Below are 26,599 nucleotides of genomic sequence, written 5' to 3'. Positions count from 1 at the left end.
GTCAATAAAAAGGAATGAAACTGGACGGACCACCCAGCATCGACCTAGGCACCGGAAATGACAACGGCAAACCCAGCCCTGTCGACCCTGCAAAGTCCTCCTTACTAACATCTGGGGGCTTGTGCCAAAGTTGGGAGAGCTGTCCCACAGACTAGTCAAGCAACAGCCTGACATAGTCATACTCACGGAATCATACCTTACAGACAATGTCAAAAACACTGCAATCACTATGCCTGGGAGAGAAGTTAAGATGCAATGAAATAAATGCAAAAAAAAGGTTGTAAAAAATGTAAAAAAGAAAAAAAGAAAAAACAAGTAAAAATGAAAGTAAAATGGGGGACTGTCGTGCTCTGAAATTATTGAACTCAATGTTCAGTCCAGCAGATTGTAGTGTGCCTAATCGCTAGATGAGATGCTGTTCCTCGAGCTTGCGTTGATGTTCACTGGAACACTGCAGCAATCCCAGGACAGAGATGTGAGCATGAGAGCAGGGGTGAGTGTTGAAATGGCAAGCAACCGGAAGCTCAAGGAACTGCTTGCGGACCGAGCGGAGGTGTTCCGCAAAACGGTCACCTAGTCTGCGCTTGCTTACCCACTGTTTTTTTCATGTTTGCACTTGCTGCTGTTCAATATTCAGTCCATTAACACCTTTTCTGTACTAATGCTTTGTCTTTCAACACACCATTAACATATTGTTTGCCTTTGCTCCATGACCTTTTGGTCAGCTCTGTGGCCTTGTCCAATCTACACCTTCTCCTTTGTTATCTCTTGCCCCACCCCCACCTCACTTGCTTATAACCTGTGACATTTTTAATATTTGTCAGTTCCGAAGAAGGGTCACTGACCCGAAACGTTAACTCTGCTTCTCTTTCCACAGATGCAGCCAGACCTGCTGAGTGATTCCAGCATTTCTTGTTTTTATTTCACTATGCCTGGGTATGTCCTGTCCCAGGGGCAGGACAGACCCAACAGAGGTGGTGGCACAGTGGTATACAGTAGGGAGGGAGTTGCCCTGGGAGCCCCCAACATCGACTCCAGACCCCATGAAGTCACATGGCATCAGGTCAAACATGGGCAAGGTAACCTCCTACTGATTACCACTTACCGCCCTCCCTCAGCTGATGACTCAGTACTCCACCATGTTGAAAACTACTTGGAGGAAGCACTGAGGGAGGCAAGGGCACAAAATGTACTCTGGGTGGGGGACTTCAATGTCCATCACCAAGAGTGGCTCAGTAGCACCACTACTGACCGAGCTGGCCGAGTCCGAAAGGACATAGATGCTAGACTGGGTCTGCGGCAGGTGGTGGGGGAACCAACACGAGGGAAAAACATACTTGACCTCGTCCTCACCAATCTGCCTGCTGCAGCTGCTTCTGTCCATGACTGTATTGGTAGGAATGACCACCGCAAAGTCCTTGTGGAGACGAAGTCCCGTCTTCACATTGAGGATACCGTCCATCGTGTTGTGTGGCACTATCACAGTGCTAAATGGGATAGATTTTGAACAGATCTAGCAATGCAAAACTGGGAATCCAGGAGGCGCTGTGGGCCATCAGCAGCAGCAGAATTGTACTCAACCACAATCTGTAACCTCATGGCCTGGCATATCCCCCACTCTACCATTACCATCAAGCCAGGAGACCAACCCTGGTTCAATGAAGAGTGCAGGAGGGCATGCCAGGAGCAGCACCAGGCATACCTCAAAATGAGGTGTCAACCTGGTGAAGCTACAACACAGGACTATCTGCGTGCCAAACTGCGTAAGCAGCATGCGATAGACAGAGCTAAGTGATCCCATAACCAACGGATCAGATCTAAGCTCTGCAGTCCTGCCACATCCAGCCGTGAATGGTGGTGGACAATTAAACAACTAACTAAAGGAAGTGGCTCCACAAATATCTCCATCCTCAATGATGGGGGAGCCCAGCACATCAGTGTGAAAGATAAGGCTGAAGCATTTGCAACAATCTTCAGCCAGAAGTGCCGAGTTGATGATCCATCTCGGCCTCCTCCTGAAGTCCCCAGCATCACAGATGCCAGACGTCAGCCAATTTGATTCACTCCACGTGATATCAAGAAACGACTGAAGGCACTGGATACTGCAAAAGCTATGGGCCCTGACAATATTCCAGCAATAGTACTGAAGACCAGTGCTCCAGAACTTGCCGCGCCCCTAGCCAAGCTGTTCCAGTACAGCTACAACACTGGCATCTACCCTGCAATGTGGAAAATTGCCCAGGTATGTCCTGTACACAAAAAGCAGGACAAATCCAACCGGCCAATTACTGCCCCATCAGCCTACTCTCAATTATCAGTAAAGTGATGGAACGTGTCATCAACAGTGCTATCAAACGGCACTTGCTTAGCAATAACCTGCTCAGTGACGCTCAGTTTGGGTTCCGCTAGTGCCACTCAGCTCCCGACCTCATTACAGCCTTGGTTCAAACATGGACAAAAGAGCTGAACTCAAGAAGTGAGGTGAGAGTGACTGCCCTTGACATCAAGGCAGCATTTGACCGAGTATGGCATCAAGGAGCCCTAGCAAAATACGATCGACGGGTTGAATGATCTCCTCCTGTTCCTTCCTATTTGAGAGGTTAGGAGAAATTTCTTCACACAGATGGCTTTTCTTTTTATATATTAATGGCCTAGAGTTGGGTGTACAGGACACAATTTCAAAATTTGCAGATGATACAAAGTTGGAAGTATTGTGAACTGTGAGAAGGACAGCGATAAACTTCAAGAGGTTAAAGACAGGCTGATGGAATGGGCAGACAAGTGGCAGATGAAATTTAATGCAGAGAAGTGTGAAATAATTCCTTTTGGTAGGAATAATGAGGAGGGGCAATATAAACTAAAGGGTATAGGTCTAAAGGGGGTGCAGGAACAGAGGAACCTGGTGGGGGGGGTTATGTGCACAGATCATTGAGAGTTGCAGGGCAGGTTGAGAAAGTAGTTAATAAAGCGTACGGGATCTTGGGCTTTATAAATAGGGGCATAGAGTACAAACTCGAGGAAGTTATGATAAACCTGTATAAAACACTGGTTTGGCCTCAAGTGGAGTATTGTGTCCAGTTCTGGGCACTGCACTTTCAGAAGGATGTTAAGGCGTTAGAGAGGCTGCAGAAAATATTTACAAGAATGGTTCATGGATGAGGAAATTCTGTTCCATGGACAGGTTGGAGAAGCTGTTCTCCTTGAAGAAGAGAAAATTGAGGAGTTCCGAAGAAGGGTCACTGACCCGAAACGTTAACTCTGCTCCTCTTTCCACAGATGCTGCCAGACCTGCTGAGTGACTCCAGCATTTCTTGTTTATATTAAAGAAGATTGAGGAGAATTGATAGAGGTGTTCAAAATCATGAGAGGTCTGAATAAAGTAGATAGGGAGAAACTGTTCCCATTGGCGAAAGGATTCAGAATCAAAGGACACCAATTTAAGTTGATTGGCAAAAGAAGCAACAGCAACATGAGGAAAAACATTTTTACCCGACAAGTGTTTAGGATCTGGAATGTACTGTCTGAGAGTGAGGTGGAGGCAGTTTCAATGTGTGTTTAGGATCTGGAATGCACTGCCTGAGAGTGTGGTGGAGGCAGGTTCGGTGAGTGTTTAGGATCTGGAATGCACTGCCTGAGTGTGTGGTGGAGGCAGGTTCAGTGAGTGTTTAGGATCTGGAATGCACTGCCTGAGAGTGTGGTGGAGGCAGGTTCAGTGAGTGTTTAGGATCTGGAATGCACTGCCTGAGAGTGTGGTGGAGGCAGGTTCGGTGAGTGCTTAGGATCTGGAATGCACTGCCTGAGAGTGTGGTGGAGGCAGGTTCGGTGAGTGTTTAGGATCTGGAATGCACTGCCTGAGTGTGTGGTGGAGGCAGGTTCAGTGTGTGTTTAGGATCTGGAATGCACTGCCTGAGAGTGTGGTGGAGGCAGGTTCAGTGAGTGTTTAGGATCTGGAATGCACTGTCTGAGAGTGTGGTGGAGGCAGGTTCAGTGTGTGTTTAGGATCTGGAATGCACTGCCTGAGAGTGTGGTGGAGGCAGGTTCAGTGTGTGTTTAGGATCTGGAATGCACTGCCTGAGAGTGTGGTGGAGGCAGGTTCAGTGTGTGTTTAGGATCTGGAATGCACTGTCTGAGAGTGTGGTGGAGGCAGGTTCAATTGTGGTTTTCAAAAGGGAATTGGATAATTATCTGAAGAGGAAAAATTTGCAGGGCTACATGGAAAAGGCAGGGGAATTGGACTAAGTGAGTTGCTCGTGCAGATGGCCAGCATGGACACGACAGGCCGAATGAACTCCTTCTGTGCTGCAACATGCTATGATTCTATTCTCAGGAGAATGCAATCCTTCACCACAGGGAGTTGTGTTTGAGATCACCGTATTTTATAAAGGAAAATTTTTGAAGCATAAAAAGATATATGACTCAGGGATGAAAGGACAATGTTAAGTTCCATGTCCCTATGTAACAGTGGAAATAGTCTGTAAGTCACTATACGCATTGAAATGTGTCACTGGAATGGTATTACAATGAAAATGAAGATTTTCCATCTCTCCCTGTCAACATTCTCCCTTCACAGGTAAACAGACTTCAGGACAAAGCTCCTACCAAACTTCATCTGCTTTATGAAAGGGGACAAGCCTTTCATCCTTTTTTATCGCAATGATATTACTTGATTACAACACGATGATGGACTCAACACATTGTGGCATTGTGTGTCTAAACAGATAATGAAAGGTTTGACCAAAACACTGGTTCTTCATAAATATCGCAGCTGCACTTTCATCGACAATATCAATAATGGCGATTTCTTACCTATGGACACTTCGAAGGTGAGAGGGCGTGACCCCACGGAGGGATCAATCATGGTTACCTCAAAAAATGCAGCAAACAGCAGGAACTCCTCCTTCTCACCTGCAATAGACTGAATGGAAACGGCAATGAATTTCGGCACATCCATTACATACATGCTGATAGCTGTTTCTTAAAGGGTTTGGACTACTAGATAAGATGTGTTCTCCGTCTGTTCCACTTAGCTCAGTGGTAGTGCCACACAACAGGATGGGCACTTCTGCCAATGCTATTGTCGCCAGGTAAGATGGTGAGGATGAAGTCAAGTAGGTTACTATCCTGTGTTTGTTCTCTCATTACCTGTTGGACAGGGCTTGTCTGACTTAGTCAATGGTGATGCCACCAAGTCATTCTTGGTGATGGACATTGACGTGCAAACCCAGAGTACATTTTGTATCCTTTCTTCCAAGAGCTTGCTCCAAGTGATGTTCAATATGGTGGCGAGGAGGGCAGTAGGTGACAGTCAGGTGGAGGTTTCACTAGCCTTGTTTGCCATGAAGCCATGAGTCAATGTTAAAGACTCCCAGGATTACTCTGACTCTCAACCTACTATGTCCCATCGTGACCCCACCCCACCTCTGGTGAGACAAGGCAGCGGTGATGCAGGCTGGTAAGTGTGATTCTGCAAGTACTATTATGTCTGGCTTGTTGCTAGGCTGGTCTGTGGGACAGCTGGGCTGAGGCTGCTGAAGTCAGCCTGATATCATGCTTTGTCACTCGTGTAACGTTCATCCAATTTGCTTTGGGAATTGTTTACAACTGGATGGCTTGCTCAGCCACAGAGGACATTTAGAGTCGGGATGTAGCCCAGACTGGGTGGTGGGGAGGCACAGGCCTCCTCTGAGAAGGATTTTAATTAAACAGTTGTGTTTTTGCAACTTTCGGGGTCAGTTTCTGGTGAAATGCTACAAATGATCCGATATTGAATTCAATTTCACAACTTGTTCTCATGATTTGAATTCATGACCTCAAAGCAGCTAAGTCCAGTGCTATAAACACTGGGTTACTGACTCAGCTTTCTGATTGATACTCCCTTCCCTGTCCCTCCTGAACATTTTATATCCAGGTATATTTAATTGCCAATCCTGACTCAGTTTCCATTACTGTTACTAAGATTTTCTATTTTAACCAATGGGGTGATTTTAACCTAACTGGAAACCCTTGGAATCGGGTGCCATGCTGTTTTACATCCCGCCCGATTTTACCATCTGTTGAAGTGTATTGAGAGGAATACCAGAATGGCATTGTACTGAATGAGGTGAGTTTTCCCAACTGAGATACATTTACATAAACCCAATTGCTTTTGTTTGCTGTGTGTATTAATGTACATTCCAGTTAGTAAGCAAACTCCCTGGGCTGGATTTTAAGTGCGCGCCGTTGGGAGCACACGCGGGCCGCATGCTCATTTAAATACCCGGGTCGGCCCGCCCCCAATCTCATGGAGGGGGCGGGCTCTCTGATGCCGGTAATGGCGGCCCCATTATCTCACCCCACTGTTGCAATAAAAATTTTATTGCCCCTTTCCACCCCCCAATAACAATAACATTAAGTATTTGACCTTTTCTCACCAAAACACTTACGTTTGAAATATGGCCTCCACACCACCCGCCCCCCCCCACAGTACAAAGTTCACACTTCACCCCTTCCCACATCCCCTAATACTGATGGCAGTAACTTGACCCTGTTCCCCTCCCCACACTAAAAATCTTACATTCCCCCTTTCCCCATCAGTGTCGCACCTCCCTTCCTCAGACGGGGAAGGGTGAGGCGCGGGAGTGCTGCCATTGCTCTGAGGATTGCGGTGGTCCTGTAAGACGGCCGGTATTTTAATATATCCATTTTACTCATTAACATATTTAAATGCAGGTTCTTTCGCCCAGCGGTGGAAGGGCCGCCATGGAGCCTCGCCGTTGCCAGGAGGATCGAGCCTGGCCCTCCCGGCGTCATGCTCCATAGCGGGCCACTGCTGGAACGATCTTCTGCCCCCCACACCCCCCCACCGCCACGGAGCCCGACGTTGGGGGCCCTGTAAAATCCAGCTCCCTGTGACTGAAAAGGATGAGTGTTTGAAAAGCCAGGGGAAGCATTATTCAGCTAGAGAAGGCAATTGATTTTTTGGCATTAAAACATCAGAACCATGTAAAGCATAAAATGTTGAACTTGACATGAGATTACTGACAGATAGAATGATGCATCCGTTGTATTCCAGGAGCTGTTATGTGTAGGCCTCCATGCTCCGACACCCATTGTCCTCTCCCAAAATCATAATCTCCAACTCACTACAAGGAACTAGTAGAGATTCACTAGTTTGCCTAATGTACATTGACAGCTGATATTGCCCTTGACAGAATGGAAAGATGACCATTAAAGATCATCACAGGTATTACTGGTAGCAGGTACTTATAAGGAAGAATTAGGAAAGTTGGAATTTTCTTTGGAATGGAGGTTTTCAAAAGACCTTTTTTTTTGGTGAAGGGACCTGACTATTAGTTCAGCAATATCAGTTGAAAATTCAGCAGTTCAGAATAAGGAGGAAAATGGCTGGAACTTTTCCAGTGAAAGAGTGTTAAATAAGTTACCAGGGAAGAGACACAATTTTGCCACAGGGGTGAAGGCAAGTTCAGAGGCTGGGTGGTGGGGAAATTCAGATAGTTGGGTGTCGGGTCGGCTCCCTGACGCTGTTCCGCCTCCGGGTAAGTTTCCCAGGGTAAGCTACCACAGGAATCAGAAACCCGTTCCACGCAGTCGGGCAGCCAGTTAAAGCCCTGCTTAGGGGCCATTTTCAGAACCTGCTGGCATTTTCCCAACTTTGGTTCAGCCCCCCACCCGGCCCGCTGAGTCCGCCAGCAACTTGGACGCAGCCTCCAGGCAACAGGCCACAGAGTCATCAGTGCCTCCGATGAACTAGCTGCAGGAATTAAAAGGTCAGAGCTGCAGGCAAAACCATTCCTGTGGAGAGGTTTCCTGTCCACACTATGTCCTTAACAATTGTCGGTCTTCTTTAGTTTTACATTTTCATCAAGTTAATGAGAGTGCCTCCATTTTGAAGTGCCCTCTGCTTGCCTTCTCCCGGTGGGACCGCCGGCTGGATAACACTATGGGCCCTCTCGTTGGGCCTCCCACCTTGGGAACTCAACCGTCATCCTAACTTGGATGATGAATGCGGTGGCGGCCAATTACGAACCTGCTCAACTTTAAAGGGCAGCCAACGCTGCCGGTTGATTTAAATTTTTAAAGACATACCCCATCCCAACTGTTGCAATAAAAATTCTATCACCCCTTTCCTACCCCCCAAAAACAATAAAATTAAGTATTTGACCTTTCCCCCCAAAACACTTACCTTTGAAATATGACCTCCCCCGCCCCCGAGACTGTAGAAAGTTCACAGTTCACCCCTTCCCACATCCCCTAATACTGATGGCAGTAACTTGACCCTGTTCCCCCCCCACCCTAAAAATCTTACGTTCCCCCTTTCCCCATCAGTGTCGCACCTCCTTTCCTCAGACGGGGAAGGGTAAGGTATGGGAGTGCCGCTGCCACTCTGAAGATTACCGGCAGATGTCTTGACGACAAGCACAGGCTCAGGACCCGCAAGTGGTCCCAACGTCAGGTTTCCAACGCCTACGGGAAAAGTCAGCCCAATGTAAACGAATTGAAGAGGCAACTAGATAGGTTTCTGCAGAGAGAGAGAGAGAATTGAGGGACATCTCTAGGAATTGGGAAGGTTGGGGCTTAATTTTACCAGTCCCTCGATGTGGGTTGCAGTGGGGGGACTGGTAAAATTTTGCGGGGAGAGGCCCGCCTCGACCCCCAATGTCAAGAAGGGCTCGCCGCATATTACCGGCAGCAGGGGGACCTCATTGCGGCCCCCCCTCGCCACCACCCCCCCATCACCACCCCCCCCTCCCCGCTGCTTGGCGGCAGGGCCGTCATCTAAATATTTAAATGAACAAAAATTAGATGCAAATGAACTTACCTGTTGGCACACGGAGTTCCGAGGTGAGAAACTGGTGAGGAGGGGGAGGAGTAAAATTTTCAGAGCAGGAGGGGTGGGGGAACGGGGAAACCAATTTTTATTGGATGTGGGAATGGTGGGAAGGGGTTGAAGGGCAAATGTGAGAAGGTTGGGGGGGGACGTTCGGTTTGGGCATAAACTAAGTTCTGTTAATACAAGGCAATGCAAAGACCATCGGGGGGTGGGGTGTTGGGGAAGGGCCTCTATCACATTAGTTTTTATTTAATAAAAATTAATAACAATACACCTTTAAAATGTTAAATCTTTGCTAAGGGCTTAAAGCCCTCAAAAAGTGGCACTGGTGCCTGCGTGGTGGTGCTGGATGCTGTTGCTATGGACGCAGCGGCCCCCTCTATTTAATTCAGCTCCTGTGTGTAATATTGCAGGGGCTGTGCGGTGGCGCTTCCATGTCGGAAGGCCGCTGTCATGGAGCGTGGCACGTTGATAAAATTCAGCTCTTGCTTAGTCTATGAAAAAGAAACAAGCTTGAAGGGTCTAAGGGATGGTTGTGCAACATAAGGCCTGTGGGCCAGGATCCGACCCGCGGATGTATTTCGGAGATGAGAAATTTCCCATTAGCTTCTTCTTTCAGACCAGCTTTTAAAAAAAAATTGCAAGTCAGTTTCACAGCTGAGAGTGGTAACAGCGATTTCCCAACTTCAGACAGAATCAGGGCTTTCCAACTTTTTTTTAAAAAGGCCGTCGGAAAACCCCGAATCTGTCCAAAGTTCAGAAACCGCTGACCCACTGACCCAAAAACTGACCCACCACAAAACTGCTGTGTTGAGCACTCCCACTCCCTACAACTGTCGGGGGGGGGGTGGGCAGAGAGAGAAAGAGAGAGAGGAGGGACAGAGAGAGAGAGAAGGGGGACGGGGACAGAGAGAAAGAGAGAGAGGGGGACAGAGAGAGAAGAGAGGGGACAGAGAGAGACAGAGAGGGGACAGAGAAAAAGGGGGGCGACAGAGAGAGAGAGAAGGAAGGGGTCAGAGAGAGAGAGAGTGAACAGAGAGAAAGGAGGGGGACAGAGAGAGAGAGGAGGGGGACAGAGAGAGAGGGGGACAGAGCGAGAGAGAGAATGGGGGGGGGGACAGAGAGAGAGAAAAGGGGCACAGAGAGAGAGAGGGTGGACAGAGAGAGAGAGAAGGAGGGTAGACAGAGAGAGAGAAGGAAGGTGGACAGAGAGAGAAAGAAACGGGACAAATAGAGAAAAAGAGGAGACACGGTGGGGGGAAACAAAGGGAGAGAGAGAGAGAATGAGAGAGTCAGAGACAGAGAGACAGTGATCAAGATCACTCCTGACAGATGTACATCTATCCAGGATACTCTGCATGTGTGCGGGCAAATACTGACTACTTGTGCAAGCAAAGAAATGCCAAGTATCTCATTAAATCAGTGTCCAACATAGTGAAGAGAAAGTTAGTCAATAAATTAATCTTATTTAAATCTTCTTCACAAAAATGCACATGTGTTGTTGTTTTGATTAATAGTAAGATAAATTTATAATGCATTAATCTTTCCGAAATTGTGTCACCGGTGCCCCCCCCCCCCCGCCCCATGTAAGAAAAAAATTGTAATGTGGCCTCCCACGCGAAAAGGGTGGACAGCCCTGGTCTAAGGGTCTTTGTCCCTAAAGGTTTTTGCATTCTTACTATGTCACCCAATGGAAGGCGGAGAACAGAAACATGTCACATCAGCTTTTCTACTAAACTGACCTCTGGGACTGGGTGGATTTCTTCAACATCTACTGCCACGGCATTAGGCTGTTCTTGGGGATTTGTACCATCTTCACCTTGGCTGCTGATCTCTTCTTTAGTCTTAGATTTTGATTTCTTGCTCTTTTTTCTCAGTGTGAGTTTGCTGAAGGCACTCTTCACACTTCTGCCTTTTTTGCTTTGAATAGCTGAAACTGAGCTGAAAACATCCACTGTCACTGCAATAAGTATTCGTCCTCTATAAAATATCCCCTCTCCCAGGCCCTCATTCAAGTTCTTGTGAGCATCCATTAGCGCTGAGTTCTGAGGCGAGCCGTAGAGGTAAATCCACGCTGGACCAAAGGTGGGGTGGAATCCAGCTGAAAAATATAGACAAATGTAACCTGGGAGGATGGGTTTGCAGTGAGGTAATGTGACAGTGTCAATGAGGGAATGTGCTTCACCAACAAATAATTGTACTGAGTATTCTCTTCCATTGAATAGAGTGAAGATATCATCGTGTTGAAAAGTGCAGGAGAGAGGGTGGAAAAGAGAGCCCGGCAAAGGAAAAACTATCAGTCAAACTGTGCCAGCTGTGGAAGGGATTGACACTCACGAGTCGGCCTGTACAGCTACAACAAGCAATGCTCAACTCAGAAGTGACATACACCTTGGGCGCAGTCCATCGTTTTGGCACAGACGGATGCTTACCACTGTTACTACTACTAATGAGAAAATCAAAGTGGTGATTCGGTGATGTTAAGTTTTTCACAGATTGTACAGGGACAGAAAAGAGTTCCACAGTTCTAGTTCTGGGGCATAGAGAGTTTGGACCGGAGATGCTGCGCTGGTCTCGTTCCCAACACAGTGAGGAAGCAAGGAGAAGGAAAAGTGTGTATTTGGAGATTATGAAGAGAAGTCTAGAAAGAAGAGGAAGGAAGATTTAGAGGAGAAGCACCCACAGTTCAGCTCAGTTTAATCTAATTCACTAGGTGGGAAACTGACAGGATTAGACTGGCCACCCATTTTATACCCACCCGTTTAATACCCACTCATTTAAACCCTCCCGCTTTGTATCCACCCATTCCATACCCACCCCTTCTATACCCACCCATTTAAACCCTCCCATTTTATACCCATCAATTCTATATTCTCCTAGTCCTGTCCACTAGAGTGGACCGATCTGATAATGGCATTAGTTTCCTGCTGGGCACGTTTTGTTAAAATGACCCACACAGTTATTGATAAAACAGAGTATAAGAAAAAAAGCTGCAACAGAGAGGCTGAAGACTAGAGAAGGATCACAGAGTTTTATTTGTATCCTCTCTAGAAATATGATAGAGGTTATAGAGAAACTCATAATCTAGATTGTCTCATATTGAGAATCAGAAGTGGGTGCACTGAGGAAAAACAAATTTAGAATTTAGAAAAACAGAGCGTAGAGGGGAGAATAAACCCTCTCTTGAACTCACCGTTAATCCCAGCATCAGATATCTGCTGCAAATCGATGAAGTGTGTTGCTATAACAACATCATTAATTTTAGCATCATCGATGACTTGAACTTTGATACGCCGAGCAAGTGGGGGAAACATCTCAATGAAAGTGATTTGTTCGTTCCATACCGGGGTTGTTGTGTTGCTTTCCACTGATGTCTCTCCCTGTTAATGAAAGAAAACTGTTGTTTACAACATGGACTGTGTCGCTTAGTCGCATGAATTTCTGACAGAATGTGTCAGATGGCTGAATAGGTGAAAATATTGTTCACTGAACAATACAGACAAGATGGGCACCATGTTTAGAACCTCATTTGTGCTCAGTCAGCTGATAGGGTTGAGCAGAGGCGCCTAATGCAGTTTAACTCAGCACATCTCAGCCAGAGAGAGTTAAAAAATATATCAGCCAGGAGTCATCAGCCTTGGTCATATTCCTGATTTCTTTTTCTAGTTTTATGCCTCTCCCAGGAGATTACACGGCTGCTAGGAGTGAGAAGGATCTAGTCGCGATGTTCCATGAACATGTTTGATGGACCAGCCCATCATTTTGTATGTTTGTACCACACAATAATGCAGCAATTAATCAGGAAAGAGGACAACAGAGCTGCAGATAACAAAGGTTCCACACTAACAAACTAAGATTCCCACTTTTCGAATAAGAATATATTTAATGTCTTTACCTGCTGTCCTGCGAAGGTTACTTGAATGTAAGGATCAATGAAAACTTTGTGCTCTCCTAGAATTTTTGACAAACTGCCCATGATTCCGGAGTTCATGCTGGGGAGATCCTCCGCTTTATAAACCTTGATGTAGAACTTTGCCCAGGGTCTCTCAGCTGGCACTTGTTTTGGAAGCAGGAGATTCCTACAACACAATAAGATGTTTCTTAATGGATAAACAAAATGGAGAGAAAAGGAAAGCTCAAAAAGAATAGGAGATTAACCCATAACCCACTCCAAGTACAGGTTATCCCACAAACAAACAGAAGACACCTGAACCCTTTGATCAGAATTCAGCCTTGTGTTTATTTATAGTTGTCTGTAATTAAAAGCACTAAATAAATACGGGGTGTATGAACAAAGAACAAAGAGCAGTACAGCACAGGAACAGGCCATTCGGCCCTCCAAGCCTGCGCCGATTTGATGCCTGCTTAAACTAACACATTCTGCACTACTGGGGTCCGTATCCCTCTAATCCCTTCCTATTCATGTATTTGTCAAGATGTCTCTTAAACGTCGCTATCGTATCTGCTTCCACCACCTCCCCTGGCAGCAAGTTCCAGGCACTCACCACCCTCTGTGTAAAAAACTTGCCTCGCACATCCCCTCTAAACTTTGCCCCTCGCACCTTAAACCAATGTCCCCTAGAAACTGACTCTTCCACCCTGGGAAAAAGCTTCTGACTATTCACTCTGTCCATGCCGCTCATAACTTTGTAAACCTCTATCATGTCGCCCCTCCACCTCCGTCGTTCCAGTGAAAACAATCCGAGTTTATCCAACCTCTCCTCACAGCTAATGCCCTCCAGACCAGGCAACATCCTGGCAAACCTCTTCTGTACCCTCGCCAAAGCCTCCACGTCCTTCTGGTAGTGTGGCGACCAGAATTGCACGCAATATTCTAAGTGTGGCCTAACTAAGGTTCTGTACAGCTGCAACATGACTTGCCAATTTTTATACTCGATGCCCCAACCGATGAAGGCAAGCATGCCGTATGCCTTCTTGACTACCTTATCCACCTGCGTTGCCACTTTCAGTGACCTGTGGACCTGAACGCCCAGATATCTCTGCCTCTCAATACTCCTAAGGGTTCTGCCATTTACTGTATACCTCCCACCTGCATTAGATCTTCCAAAATGCATTACCTCACATTTGTCCGGATTAAACTCCATCTGCCATTTCTCCGCCCAAGTCTCCAACTGATCTATATCCTGCTGTATCCTCTGACAATCCTCATCATTATCCGCAACTCCACCAACCTTTGTGTCGTCCGCAAACTTACTAATCAGACCAGCTACATTTTCCTCCAAATCATTTATATATACTACAAACAGCAAAGGTCCCAGCACTGATCCCTGCGGAACACCACTAGTCACATCCCTCCATTCAGAAAAGCACCCTTCCACTTCTACCCTCTGTCTTCTATGTCTGAGCCAGTTCTGTATCCATCTTGCCAGCTCACCTCTGATCCCGTGTGACTTCACCTTTTGTACCAGTCTGCCATGCGGGACCTTGTCAAAGGCTTTACTAAAGTCCATATAGACAACATCCACCGCCCTTCCCTCATCAATCATCTTCATCACTTCCTCAAAAAACTCAATCAAATTAGTAAGACAAGACCTTCCCTTCACAAAGCCATGCTGCCTCTCGCTAATAAGTTTGTTTGTTTCCAAATGGGAGTAAATCCTGTCCCGAATAATCCTCTCTAATAGTTTCCCTACACTGACGGAAGGCTCACCAGCCTATAATTTCCTGGATTATCCTTGCCACCCTTCTTAAACAAAGGAACAACATTGGCTATTCTCCAATCCTCTGGGACCTCACCTATAGCCAATGAGGATGCAAAGATTTCTGTCAAGGCCACAGCAATTTCTTCCCTTGCCTCCCTCAGTATTCTCGGGTAGATCCCATCAGGCCCTGGGGACTTATCTATCTTAATGCTTTGCAAGACACCCAACACCTCCTCCTTTTTGATAATGAGATGACTGAGACTATCTTCACTCCCTTCCCTGGGCTCATCATCCACCAAGTCCTTCTCTTTGGTGTATACTGATGCAAAGTACTCATTTAGCACCTCTCCCATTTCCTCTGGCTCCACACATAGATTCCCATCTCTGTCCTTGAGTGGGCCAACCCTTTCCCTAGGTACCCTCTTGCTCTTTATATACGTATAAAAAGCCTTGGGATTTTCCTTAATCCTGTTTGCCAATGACTTTTCATGACCCCTTTTAGCCCTCCTAACTCCTTGCTTAAGTTCCTTCCTACTGTCTTTACATTCCTCAAGTGTTTCGTCTGTTCCTAGTCTTCCAGCCCTTACAAATGCTTCCTTTTTCTTTTTGACTAGGCTCACAATATCCCGTGTTATCCAAGCTTCCCGAAACTTGCCAAACTTGTCTTTCTTCCTCACAGGAACATGCTGGTCCTGGATTCTAATCAGCTGACGTTTGAAAGACTCCCACATGTCAGATGTGGATTTACCCTCAAACAGCCGCCCCCAATCTAAATTCTTCAGTTCCTGCCTAATATTGTTATAATTAGCCTTCCCCCAATTTAGCACCTTCACCTGAGGACTACTCTTATCCTTATCCACAAGTACCTTAAAACCTATGGAATTATGGTCACTGTTCCTGAAATGCTCCCCGACTGAAACTTCACCCCACTGGGGTGTTCAGATAGAGGTTGTACCCTTGTATTTTCAGTCAGCTGCACCCAATTTCTAGGATGGACTGGAATTATTGGTCCTCACGTCCACCCAGCTCTCACTGCTGGCTCCAAATACCACACCCCAGTACACCGTCTCAGCTGACGGGCAAAATGTAGTGAGGGGAGAAATGATGAACATGACACCATCTGGGCGGATGTCTTTCTTGATAAAGGTAACGGCCAGAGCGGAAGGATTCCAAGCGGCTCAAGTGACCATCATGTTCTGGACCAAAGGCATACCACACCATATTGTGTGGACAATGATTCTTGATATACCAGCTATGGATAAAATAGCAAGGGAAGGAGGGTCCCTTCAAGCCTTAGTTGGCAACCCACCCAGGAGAGGAAAACTCTGAATCCAAACCAACGGCTTGGAGATAAAAACAAGAAATGCTGGAAACACTCAGCAGGTCTGGCAGCATCTGTGGAGAGAGAAGCAGAGTTAACGTTTCAGGTCAGTGACCCTTCTCGGCAACCCACTTAGGAAAACTCTGAAACCAAACCTACGGCTTGGAGACTTCGCTGCTGCCGTCCCAGTTCACTGGGCCATGACAGGCTTAAAGGGTGGGGTCAGTCAGTGCAGACTGTACTCCATCTTAAAGCACCACTGCGCAGGCAGGAAAGAAATCCACCCACCCCAACTATAACTCAACAAGTAAGTCCTGTAGCAACAGGAAAGGGGTGAAAACGGCAGGTTCAAGATGGCACTGGCAGCCGAAGTTCCAATCCAGCATGCAGGCGGCTCAGGATATTGTTCGTTTTGATGATGACCTAGCGACGACATCATCAGCCAGTAGCACCCTGAACGATCCAGTAGCCTTGCTGAAGGACAGCACTGCTTGCTCTGAAACTGGAGAGAGGCCTAGAAAAGGTGGCCTAAACAAATGCTCGCTTCCCTACCACCCAGCTGGCTTGCCGCGGTCAATGGGCATCTCTTAATGAGGTCAAACTACGACAGAGAAGGAAACACAAACTCCTAACCTCCCTTCAAAAGATGGGCAAAGAAGAAAAGTTCTGAAACTTGCCTGCTGCAACGTGAGAATAATGCTTGACTGATGACAACAGCAACCCCTAATGACGCTCAGCCCTGGTGGTCCATGAGCTAGCCAGACTGGATGTTGATATAGCGGCCCTGAGTGAGTCCGCTTCTCGGAGCAAGGCAGCCTGACAGAACACATAAATGGCTACAACCTTTATTGGTCAGGTAGACCTCAAGGTGAACAACATCTCTTCGGTGTTGGCTTCATGATGAAGACGACTATCGCCACTAAACTTTCAAGCCTGCAAATCAGCCATTCTGAACGCATCATGTTCCAGCACCGGCCCCTCCAAGACCAACAGCATGCAACAACCATCAGAGTTTATGCTCCAACCCTGAAGGCTAACCCAGCTGACAAAGATAAGTTCTATACAAATCTCCATGAACTGATCCAGAATGCCCCTCCCAAGGACAAAATTGTCGTCCTTGGTGATTTCAACGTCAGAGTGGGCTGTAACAGCCTGCCATGGAAGGGAGTGCTCGGAAGCCATGCAGTTGGAAACTGTAATGAAAACGGACGTTTACTCTTGGAACTCTGTGCAGAAAAGCTGCTGTCCATAACCAACACCTTCTTTCAGCAAAAGATTGATAGATTACATCTTGGTGCACCTGTGTGACCAAAAGGACGTCCTGCATACCAGAGTCATGCCCAGTGCTGACTGTCATACAGGAATAGGAAGATAGTGCAGCTAAACACGTGGCTGAACAGCTGGTGTAGTAGGGAGGGTTTCAGATATCTGGAACATTGGGATCTCTTCAGGGACAGATGAGACCTGTACAAGAAGGACGGGTTGCATCTAAACTGGAAGGGCACAAATATCCTGGCTGCGAGGTTTGCTAGCGTCACTCGGAAGGGTTGAAACTAGTGTGGCAAGGGGGTGGGAATCAGAGCAGTAGGACAGCAAGTGAAATAAATGAGGGGGAACTAGTAAATAAGGCCAGTAAGACTAAGAGGAAGAGCAGGCAGGGAGATGTTGCGGAACACAGCGGGACTGGTGGTCTGAAGTGCATTTGTTTCAATGCGAGAAGTATAACAGGTAAGGCAGATGAACTTAGAGCTTGGATTCGTACTTGGAACTACGATGTTGTTGCTATTACAGAGACTTGGTTGAGGGAAGGACAGAATTGGCAGCTAAATGTTCCAGGATTTAGAAGCTTCAGGAGGGATCGAGGGGGATGTAAAAGGGGTGGGGGAGTTGCATTACTGGTTAAGGAGAATATCACAGCTGTACTGCGGGAGGACACCTCGGAGGGGTCATGCAGCGAGGCAATATGGGTGGAGCTCAGGAATAGGAAGGGTGCAGTCATGATGTTGGGGGTTTACTACAGGCCTCCCAACAGCCAGCGGGAGGTAGAGGAGCAGATATGTAGACAGATTTTGGAAAGATGTAAAGGTAACAGGGTTGTAGTGGTGGGTGATTTTAACTTCCCCTATATTGACTGGGACTCACTTAGTGCTAGGGGCTTGGATGGGGCAGAATTTGTAAGGAGCATCCAGGAGGGCTTCTTGAAACAGTATGTAGATAGTCCAACTAGGGATGGGGCCGTACTGGACCTGGTATTGGGGAATGAGCCCGGCCAGGTGGTCGTAGTTTCAGTGGGGGAGCATTTCGGGAACAGTGACCATAATTCCATAAGTTTTAAGGTACTTGTGGATAAGGATAAGAGTAGTCCTCGGGTGAAGGTGCTAAATTGGGGGAAGGCTAATTATAACAATATTAGGCAGGAACTGAAGAATTTAGATTGGGGGTAAATCAATATCTGACATGTGGGAGTCTTTCAAACGTCAGTTGATTAGAATCCAGGACCAGCATGTTCCTGTGAAGACCCACAGCAATGTGGTTGACTCTTACATGCCCTCTGAAATGGTCTAACAAGTCACTCAGTTGTATCTAACCGCTACGAAGTCAATAAAAAGGAATGAAACCGGACGGACCACCCGGCAACGACCTCGGCACCGAAAACGACAACGGCAAACGCAGCCCTGTCGACCCTGCAAAGTCGACCCGGCACAGTGGCGCAGTGGTTAGCACCGCAGCCTCACTGCTCCAGCGACCCGGGTTCAATTCTGGGTACTGCCTGTGTGGAGTTTGCAAGTTCTCCCTGTGTCTGCGTGGGTTTCCTCCGGGTGCTCCGGTTTCCTCCCACAAGCCAAAAGACTTGCAGGTTGGTAGGTAAATTGGCCATTATAAATTGCCCCTAGTATAGGTAGGTGATAGGGAAATATAGGGACAGGTGGGGATGTGGTAGGAATATGGGATTAGTGTAGGATTAGTATAAATGGGTGGTCGATGGTCGGCACAGACTCGGTGGGCCGAAGGGCCTGTTTCAGTGCTGTATCTCTAAACTAAACATCTGGGGGCTTGTGCCAAAGTTGGGAGAGCTGTCCCACAGACTAGTCAAGCAACAGCCTGACATCGTCATACTCGCGGAATCATACCTTACAGACAATGTCCCAGACACTGCAATCACTATCCCTGGGTATGTCCTGTCCCACCGGCAGGACAGGCACAGCAGAGGTGGCGGGACAGTGGTCTACAGTAGGGAGGGAGTTGCCTTGGGAGTCCTCAACATTGACTCCGGACCCCATGAATTCTCAAGGCATCAGGTCAAACATGGGCAAGGTAATCTCCTACTGATTACCACTTACCGCCCTCCCTCAGCTGATGAGTCAGTACTCCTCCATGTTGAACACCATTAGGAGGAAGCACTGAGGGTGACAAGGGCACAAACTCTACTCTGGGTGGGGGGATTCAATGTCCATCACCAAGAGTGGCTCAGTAGCACCACTACTGACCGAGCTGGCCGAGTACTAAAGGACATAGCTGCTAGACTGGGTCTGCGGCAGGTGGTGGGGGAACAAACACGAGGGAAAAAAATACTTGACCTTGACCTCACCAATCTGCCTGCTGCAGATGCTTCTGTCCATGACCGTATTGGTAGGAGTGACCACCACACAGTCCTTGCGGAGACGAAGTCCTGCCTTCACATTGACGATACCCTCCTTCGTATTGTGTGGCTCTACCTCCGTGCTAAATGGGATAGATTTCGAACAGATCTAGCAATGCAAAACTGGGCATCCATGAGGCACTGTGGGCCATCAGCAGCAGCAGAATTGTACTCAACCACAATCTGTAACCTCATGGCCCGGCATATTCCCCACTCTACCATTACCATCAAGCCAGGAGACCAACCCTGGTTCAATGAAGAGTGCAGGAGGGCATGTCAGGAGCAGCACCAGGCATACCTCAAAATGAGGTGTCAACTCGATGAAGCTACAACACAGGACTATCTGCATGCCAAACTGCGTAAGCAGCATGCAATAGACAGAGCTAAGCGATCCCATAACCAATGGATCAGATCTAAGTTCTGCAGTCCTGCCACATCCAGTCGTGAATGGTGGAGGACAATTAAACAACTAACTGGAGGAGCTGGCTCCACAAATATCCCCATCCTCGATGATGGGGGAGCTCAGCACATCAGCACAAAAGATAAGGCAGAAGCATTTGCAACAATCTTCAGCCAGAAGTGCCGAGTTGACGATCCATCTCGGCCCCCTCCTGAAGTCCCCAGCATTACAGATGCCAGACTTCAGCCAATTCGATTCACTCCGCGTGATATCAAGAAACGGCTGAAGGCACTGGATACTGCAAAGGCTATGGGTCCTGACAATATTCCGGCAATAGTACTGAAGACCTGTACTCCAGAGCTTGCCGCACCCCCAGCCAAGCTGTTCCAGTATAGCGACAACACTGGCATCTACCCGGCAATGTGGAAATTTGCCCAGGTATGTCCTGTACACAAAAAGCAGGACAAGTCCAACCCAGCCAATTACTGCCCCATCAGTCTACTCTCAATCATCAGTAAAGTGATGGAAGGTGTCATCAACAGTGCCATCAAGCAGCACTTGCTTCGCAATAACCTGCTCAGTGATGTTCAGATTGGGTTCCGCCAGGGCTACTCAGCCCCTGACCTCATTACAGCCTTGGTTCAAACATGGACAAAACAGCTGAACTCAAGAAGTGAGGTGAGAGTGACTGCCCTTGACATCAATGCAGCATCTGACCGAGTATGGCATCAAGGAGCCCTAGCAAAACTGGAGTCAATGGGAATCGGGGGAAAACCCTCCGCTGGTCGGAGTCACACCTAGCGCAAAGGAAGATGACTGTGGTTGTTGGAGGTCAATCATCTGAGCTCCAGGGCATCACTGCAGGAGTTCCTCAGGGAAGTGTCCTCGGCCCAACCATCTTCAGCTGCTTCATCAATGACTTTCCTTCAATCATAAGGTCAGAAGTGGGGATGTTCGCTGATGATTGCACAATGTTCTGCACCATTCGTGACTCCTCAGATACTGAAGCAGTCCGTGTAGAAATGCAGCAAGACCTGGACAACGTCCAGGCTTGGGCTGATAAGTGGCAAGTAACATTTGCGCCACACAAATGCCAGGCAATGACCATCTCCAACAAGAGAGAATCTAACCATCTCCCCTTGAATTCAATAGCATTACCATCGCTGAACCCCCACTATCAACATCCTCGGGGCTGCCATTGTCCAGAAACTGAACTGGAGTAGGCATATAAATACCGTGGCTACAAGAGCAGGTCAGAGGCTAGGAATCCTGCGGCGAGTAACTCACCTCCTGACTCCCCAAAGCCTATCCACCATCTACAAGGCACAAGTCAGGAGTGTGATGGAATACTCTCCACTTGCCTGGATGGGTGCAGCTCCAACAACACTCAAGAAGCTCGACACCATCCAGAGCAAAGCAGCCTGTTTGATTGGCACACCATCCACAAACATTCACTCCCTCCACCACCGACGCACAGTGGCAGCAGTGTGTACCATCTACAAGATGCACTGCAGCAATGCACCAAGGCTCCTTAGACAGCACCTTCCAAACTCATGACCTCTATCACTTCGAAGGAGAAGAGCAGCAGATGCATGGGAACATCACCAGCTGCAAGTTCCCCTCCAAGTCACACACCATCCTGACTTGGAACTATATCGCCGTTCCTTCACTGTCGCTGGGTCAAAATCCTGGAACTTCCTTCCTGATAGCACTGTGGGTGTACCTACCCCACATGGACTGAAGCGGTTCAAGAAGGCAGCTCACCACCACTTTCTCAAGGGCAATTAGGGATGGGGAATAAATGCTGGCATAGCCAATGACACCCACATCCCATGAATGAATAAAATAAAATAACTATTCAGTTAGCCCCACTTGCCTGTTTTTTACCCATAGCCCTGCAAATGTTTCCAATCTACTTCCTCCACCATGAAATACATTCCAGAACTGAATTTATCGTTCAGTTTTTACTTACTTTTCAATGTCTTCATCCTGACCAGCGACTGCACCGGGGAGGCACCCTTGCAAATCTCCTTTCCCCATTACAGTAATCGTACACTTTACAAATCCCTTGATGCCACCTTTAGTGTCTTTCGGGTCACTCAGAGTTGCCCATTTCTGAAAGAACCTGTGATCTGAAGAAACAAGGAAAATATTTAATAACTTTCTGATGGTATTTTATTAATAAAACAAGACATGTGGATTTTATATGGGTTTAATATTAAAATGATAACTTGCCCTTGCGAGGATTGTGGATGAGGTAACAAAATCATTCTAGGTACCAGGAATTTCAGTTGAGGAACTTGGGTTTACAAAAGGGAGTGTCTGAGATGAACTTACTGAAGATACATAATTTATGAAGGGATTAACAAAATTTTGCTTTGCTCTAGCCAGTCCCATTACTCCCCATTAGAGAGAGACCATTGGTGATGTATAGCTTGAGGATCACCATTCCTGAAGCAGAGGGTAAGGCAAGCCGCCATGAACTACCAAAGCCAGTATGGGGATTGAATCCACACTATTAATGTCTTTCTACATTATATGCTCACTGTCTAGCCAACTGAGCTAACTGATTATACTACATTACTGGACTTAGGCTGAGAACTGTAAAGTTTAGCCAGCAAGGCCAGTGTTTAACTGCAAGCTCAGCCTAGTTGTGACTCCCACAGTTTGCATGTTCCCGTACACACATCTGCACAGCTCCACTCCCCTGCAACACTGAGATTCCTTTTTATAAGTTTATGAAACTTTGGGATGTCCAGTTACTTACAGAATGGAATAAGAAAGAGAAACACACTGAAAGAACATTGATAACAAAAAGATGATTGTAGCTCTGTCTGAATCCCCTAATTTTCAGGATAAGAGCTAGTTTTATGCAAATAGTGTTGGTAAAGATTGTGAGAGCCTGCTATCAGCATGTTGGATGAGGTTAGTGGACTCACCACTGATGTACAGATAAAATGAATCTAGTTACCAGGCTGCTGATAAACAGTCCCTGCATCGATCAAGAACGTTCCCAGTTGAACTCCAGTGAATGGGATTTTTTTTGCATGAACAACCTAGAGCACAAATAAAATTAGGCATGAACTGAATTGTGCTGCCAGTTTCCCATTCAAATTCATTCTTTCACAGGAACCCTAAGCTATGTAACTCCTCACCACACTCAAATTTTCCTCTGTCCTACAGTCTAGGCTTTTCAAAGACAAGATTGGTGGCTCCAACTGCTGCTTAATTTAACCATCTTCTCTCTTATTGTTTCAACCTTGATGATGTCCTGCACACTGGGACTGAGGCCTCCACATGGGTTGCTGGATCAACAACCATTACACAATCAAGAAACAAAAAGTCAGGAGGTCCTGGTCTTGTTTGGGAAACAGTAGCAGCATCACAATGACTTGATGTACTCCTGCTTCATGGAGGGGATACGTCCGCAGGGATTCCTGTTCTCAATTGTTCTAGAACAGAGTTGTCCAACCTTTTTGGGCGGAGGGCCGCATTGCGATTTTTGCTCGGCCCAGGGGGGCCGGTGAGCAAATTTTGAAAGATAAAGGCATTAAAAATTTATCTTACTAATAAAAACAACAACAAATGTGCACTTTTGTGAAGAAGCTTCAAATGAGAAGACTAATTTATTGGCTTACTTTATTGTCACTATATTAAAAACTGATTTAGTGATATACCTGGCATTGTTTTTGCTTTAATGAGTGGTCAATCTCTGCCCGCACACTTGATGTAGCGATGCAGATTACGCTGGATAGATTTCCATCTGTCAGGAGTCATCTTGATCTCTCTCTCTGTCTCTCTCTCTCCCTGTGTTCCCCCCTCTCTGTGTTGTTCCCCCCCACCTGTGCTGTCCTCGCTTTCTGTGTTCTGCCCCCCTCTCTCCCCCCACTCTGTCCTCCCCCCTCCTCTCTCTGTCCGCCCCCCTCCTCTCTCTCTGTTCCCTCTCTGTCCTGTTCCCGTCTCTCTCTGTCCTCCCCCCACTCTGTCCTCCCATCCTCTCTGTTCTCCCCCCTCTCTCTCTGTCCTCCCCCCTCTCTGTATCCCCATCTCTCTCTGCCTCCCTTTGCCCCCCTCTCTCTCTCTGTTCCCTCTCTCTCTCTGTCCTCCTCCCCTCTCCGTTCCTCACTCTCTCTCTGTCCTTCTCCCCTCTCTCTGATCCACCCCTCTCTCTCTGTTCGCACCCTCTCTCTCTTTCTGTTCCCTTCTCTCTATCTCTGTTCTCCCCCCACCTCTCTGTTCCCCTCTCTCTCTGTTCTCCCCCCACCTCTCTCTCTGACAGTTCCACAGCTGACGGCTGTTGAAGCAGGAACACACTTCCCAACATCGGACAGATTCGGGGTTTTCTGGTGGGCTTTTAAAAGTCAGAAAACCCCATATCTATCAAAGTTGGGAAGCACATTCCTGCTTCAGCAGCTGTCAGCTGTGAAACTGACAACACGATGTTTTTAAAAGCCAGTCTGCAAGAAGAAGACAATGGGAGGTTTCCCATCTCCAGTCACGGAGCCCTGGCGAGGATGAGGAATGGCCCCGGGTACAGTTTACATCCGCAGGCCGGATGGAAACCTTTGGCAGGCCGTATGTTGGACAACCCTGTTCTAGAAAAACCCCTACTCAGAACGATTGTGTACGGATTCTGGGTGAGGATAGGTTTGGCAATGTCTGTGATTATTTCTCACACTGAAAGGCAACCAATACCCATGGAACTGTACTCCAGTGACTGAGTCAATCTCTTCAGTGAAGGGAAGAACTCTGGTGAAATCGCAGCCATGCATAAACTGCACCTTCCCAAGGTTTAAAATCAAAACGAGACCACTTGATAACAAACTTAGTTGAGTATCGTGGATTGAATCAGCTCATTTCTTTTTGAAGACATCTCAAATCAAAATTACAAATCAAAATTTTGGTTTAGTACTTGAATTAATATTATTCAAACACTTCAATTGTGAGTAACAGTTTCATACTTACTATAATTTCGATAATTTTATCAAACAAGACTGCTGGTGGCTCTTGGAAATCAAAGACAAAATACTAGGAGGAAAAGAGACACAATAATTTATTGTAATAAAAACAGAAAATGCTGGAAATACTAAGCAGGTTTGGCAGCAACTTTGCAGAGATAAACAGAGTTAACCTTTCAGCTCAATGTCCATTCACCAGTTACTGTAATGTAGTTTGACATATCCCACTGTACTTTTTGTGTGATTGCCATTCTGTTAGATGCATCAGATGCAATCAGTCAAAGTCATTTCATTGATACGAGAAAGACAAGAAATTACCAATTCAAAAAACTTACAACCTGCCTCCAAGAGCATCAAAGTAACATATTTCAACAAAATATCAGTCATTCCATGAAGAAGGTCCTCAAATCAGTCCAAATTTCCCATCCAGTTGTCAGCCCTTCATCAACAGTGATTCTGACAGTGATGTGGTTTAAAAGCATGGAACAAGATCCAGATGCAAGGAATTCAATACGCAATAATATCGAAGCCCCAATACTCATCAAATTCAAATCCCAATAATACTGTCCATTACGTACCATAAATCATAAACCCCAATAATATTGTCCATTAAACCCCGTAAGTCACAAACCTTAATAATACCGTTCATTATACCCAATAAATCACAGATCACAAGAATAATTTCTATAAACCCCATAAACATAATATACCAATAACACTGTCCATTAAATTCTATAAGTCACAAATCCCAATAATACTGTCCATTACACCCAATAAATAACAAACACCAAGAATTCTGCTCATTATACCCCATAAACCACAGACCTCAAAATACTGCCCATTAAATCCCATAAATCACACACCACAATCATACTGTCCATTTCACCCCAGAAATCACAGACCCCTCACCTCTGTCTTGAATGGGAGACCCTTATTTTGATACTGTGTCCCCTAGTCCTAGATTCCCCCATGCGGGGAAACATCCTCTCAATATCTACTCTGTCAAGCTCCCACAAAATCTTATATATATCAATAAGATCACCTCATTCTTCTAAATTCCAATGAACTTAGGTCCAATCTGCTCAACTTTTCCTCAAAAGGCAACGCCTTCATCCCAGGAATCAACCTAGTGAACCTTCTCTGAACTGCCTCCAATGCAAGTATATTCCTGCTTAAGTAAGGAGACCAAAACTGTACACAGTACTCTAGGTGTGATCTCATCAATGTCCTGTACAGTTGTACAAGACTTCCCTACTTTAATGCTCCATCCCCCTTGCAATGAAGGCCAACATTTCCTTTGCCTTCCTAATTACTTGCTGTACCTGCACGCAAACATTTTGTGAATCATGGATGAGGACACCCAGATCCCCCTGTACCAGAGCATTCTGCAGTCTTTCTCCATGTAAATAACATTCAGCTTTTCTCTTATTCCTGCCAAAGTGGACAATCTCACATTTTCACACATTATACTCCATCTGACAAATTTCTGCCTACTCACTTAACCGATCGATACTTTTTTGCAGACTCCTTGTATCTTCCTCGCAACTTGCTTTCCTACCTATCTTTGTAGCGCTGAAAATAGAGACATGTTGTCGAAGCTTTTTGTCTTGCACTCATCAGGACAATCCGCAAGAATAACTATGTAAGGGAAAACAACAACTTTATACTGTATGAGACGAGAGTGCTGATTGGTTGGCAAATGAACTCTGATTGGTAGAGACGTTGCCATTGAGAATGCACCAGTTTACGGTGACTGACAGTTAATTGCCAAGTTTTGTTTGAAATTT

The 26,599-nt window shown here is 46.5% G+C and overlaps 1 protein-coding gene across 1 annotated transcript in view; it reads right to left on the bottom strand.

Annotated features, from left to right (window-relative positions):
* The window catches only part of LOC137378425 (fer-1-like protein 4), a 518,691-nt gene that overhangs the window by 315,226 nt on the left and 176,866 nt on the right, over positions 1-26,599 (bottom strand). The window contains 7 exon segments of the mRNA XM_068048756.1: positions 4,807-4,915; positions 10,573-10,931; positions 12,024-12,210; positions 12,726-12,909; positions 21,827-21,986; positions 22,826-22,910; positions 24,820-24,882. Coding sequence (XP_067904857.1) covers positions 4,807-4,915; positions 10,573-10,931; positions 12,024-12,210; positions 12,726-12,909; positions 21,827-21,986; positions 22,826-22,910; positions 24,820-24,882 — 1,147 coding nt within the window.

This window comes from Heterodontus francisci, chromosome 16, assembly GCF_036365525.1.
Source record: "Heterodontus francisci isolate sHetFra1 chromosome 16, sHetFra1.hap1, whole genome shotgun sequence".
In the NCBI taxonomy this organism is placed as follows: Eukaryota; Metazoa; Chordata; class Chondrichthyes; order Heterodontiformes; family Heterodontidae; genus Heterodontus; species Heterodontus francisci.
Note: the sequence above shows the minus strand (reverse complement) of the source record. Positions and strands in the feature narration are given on the sequence as shown.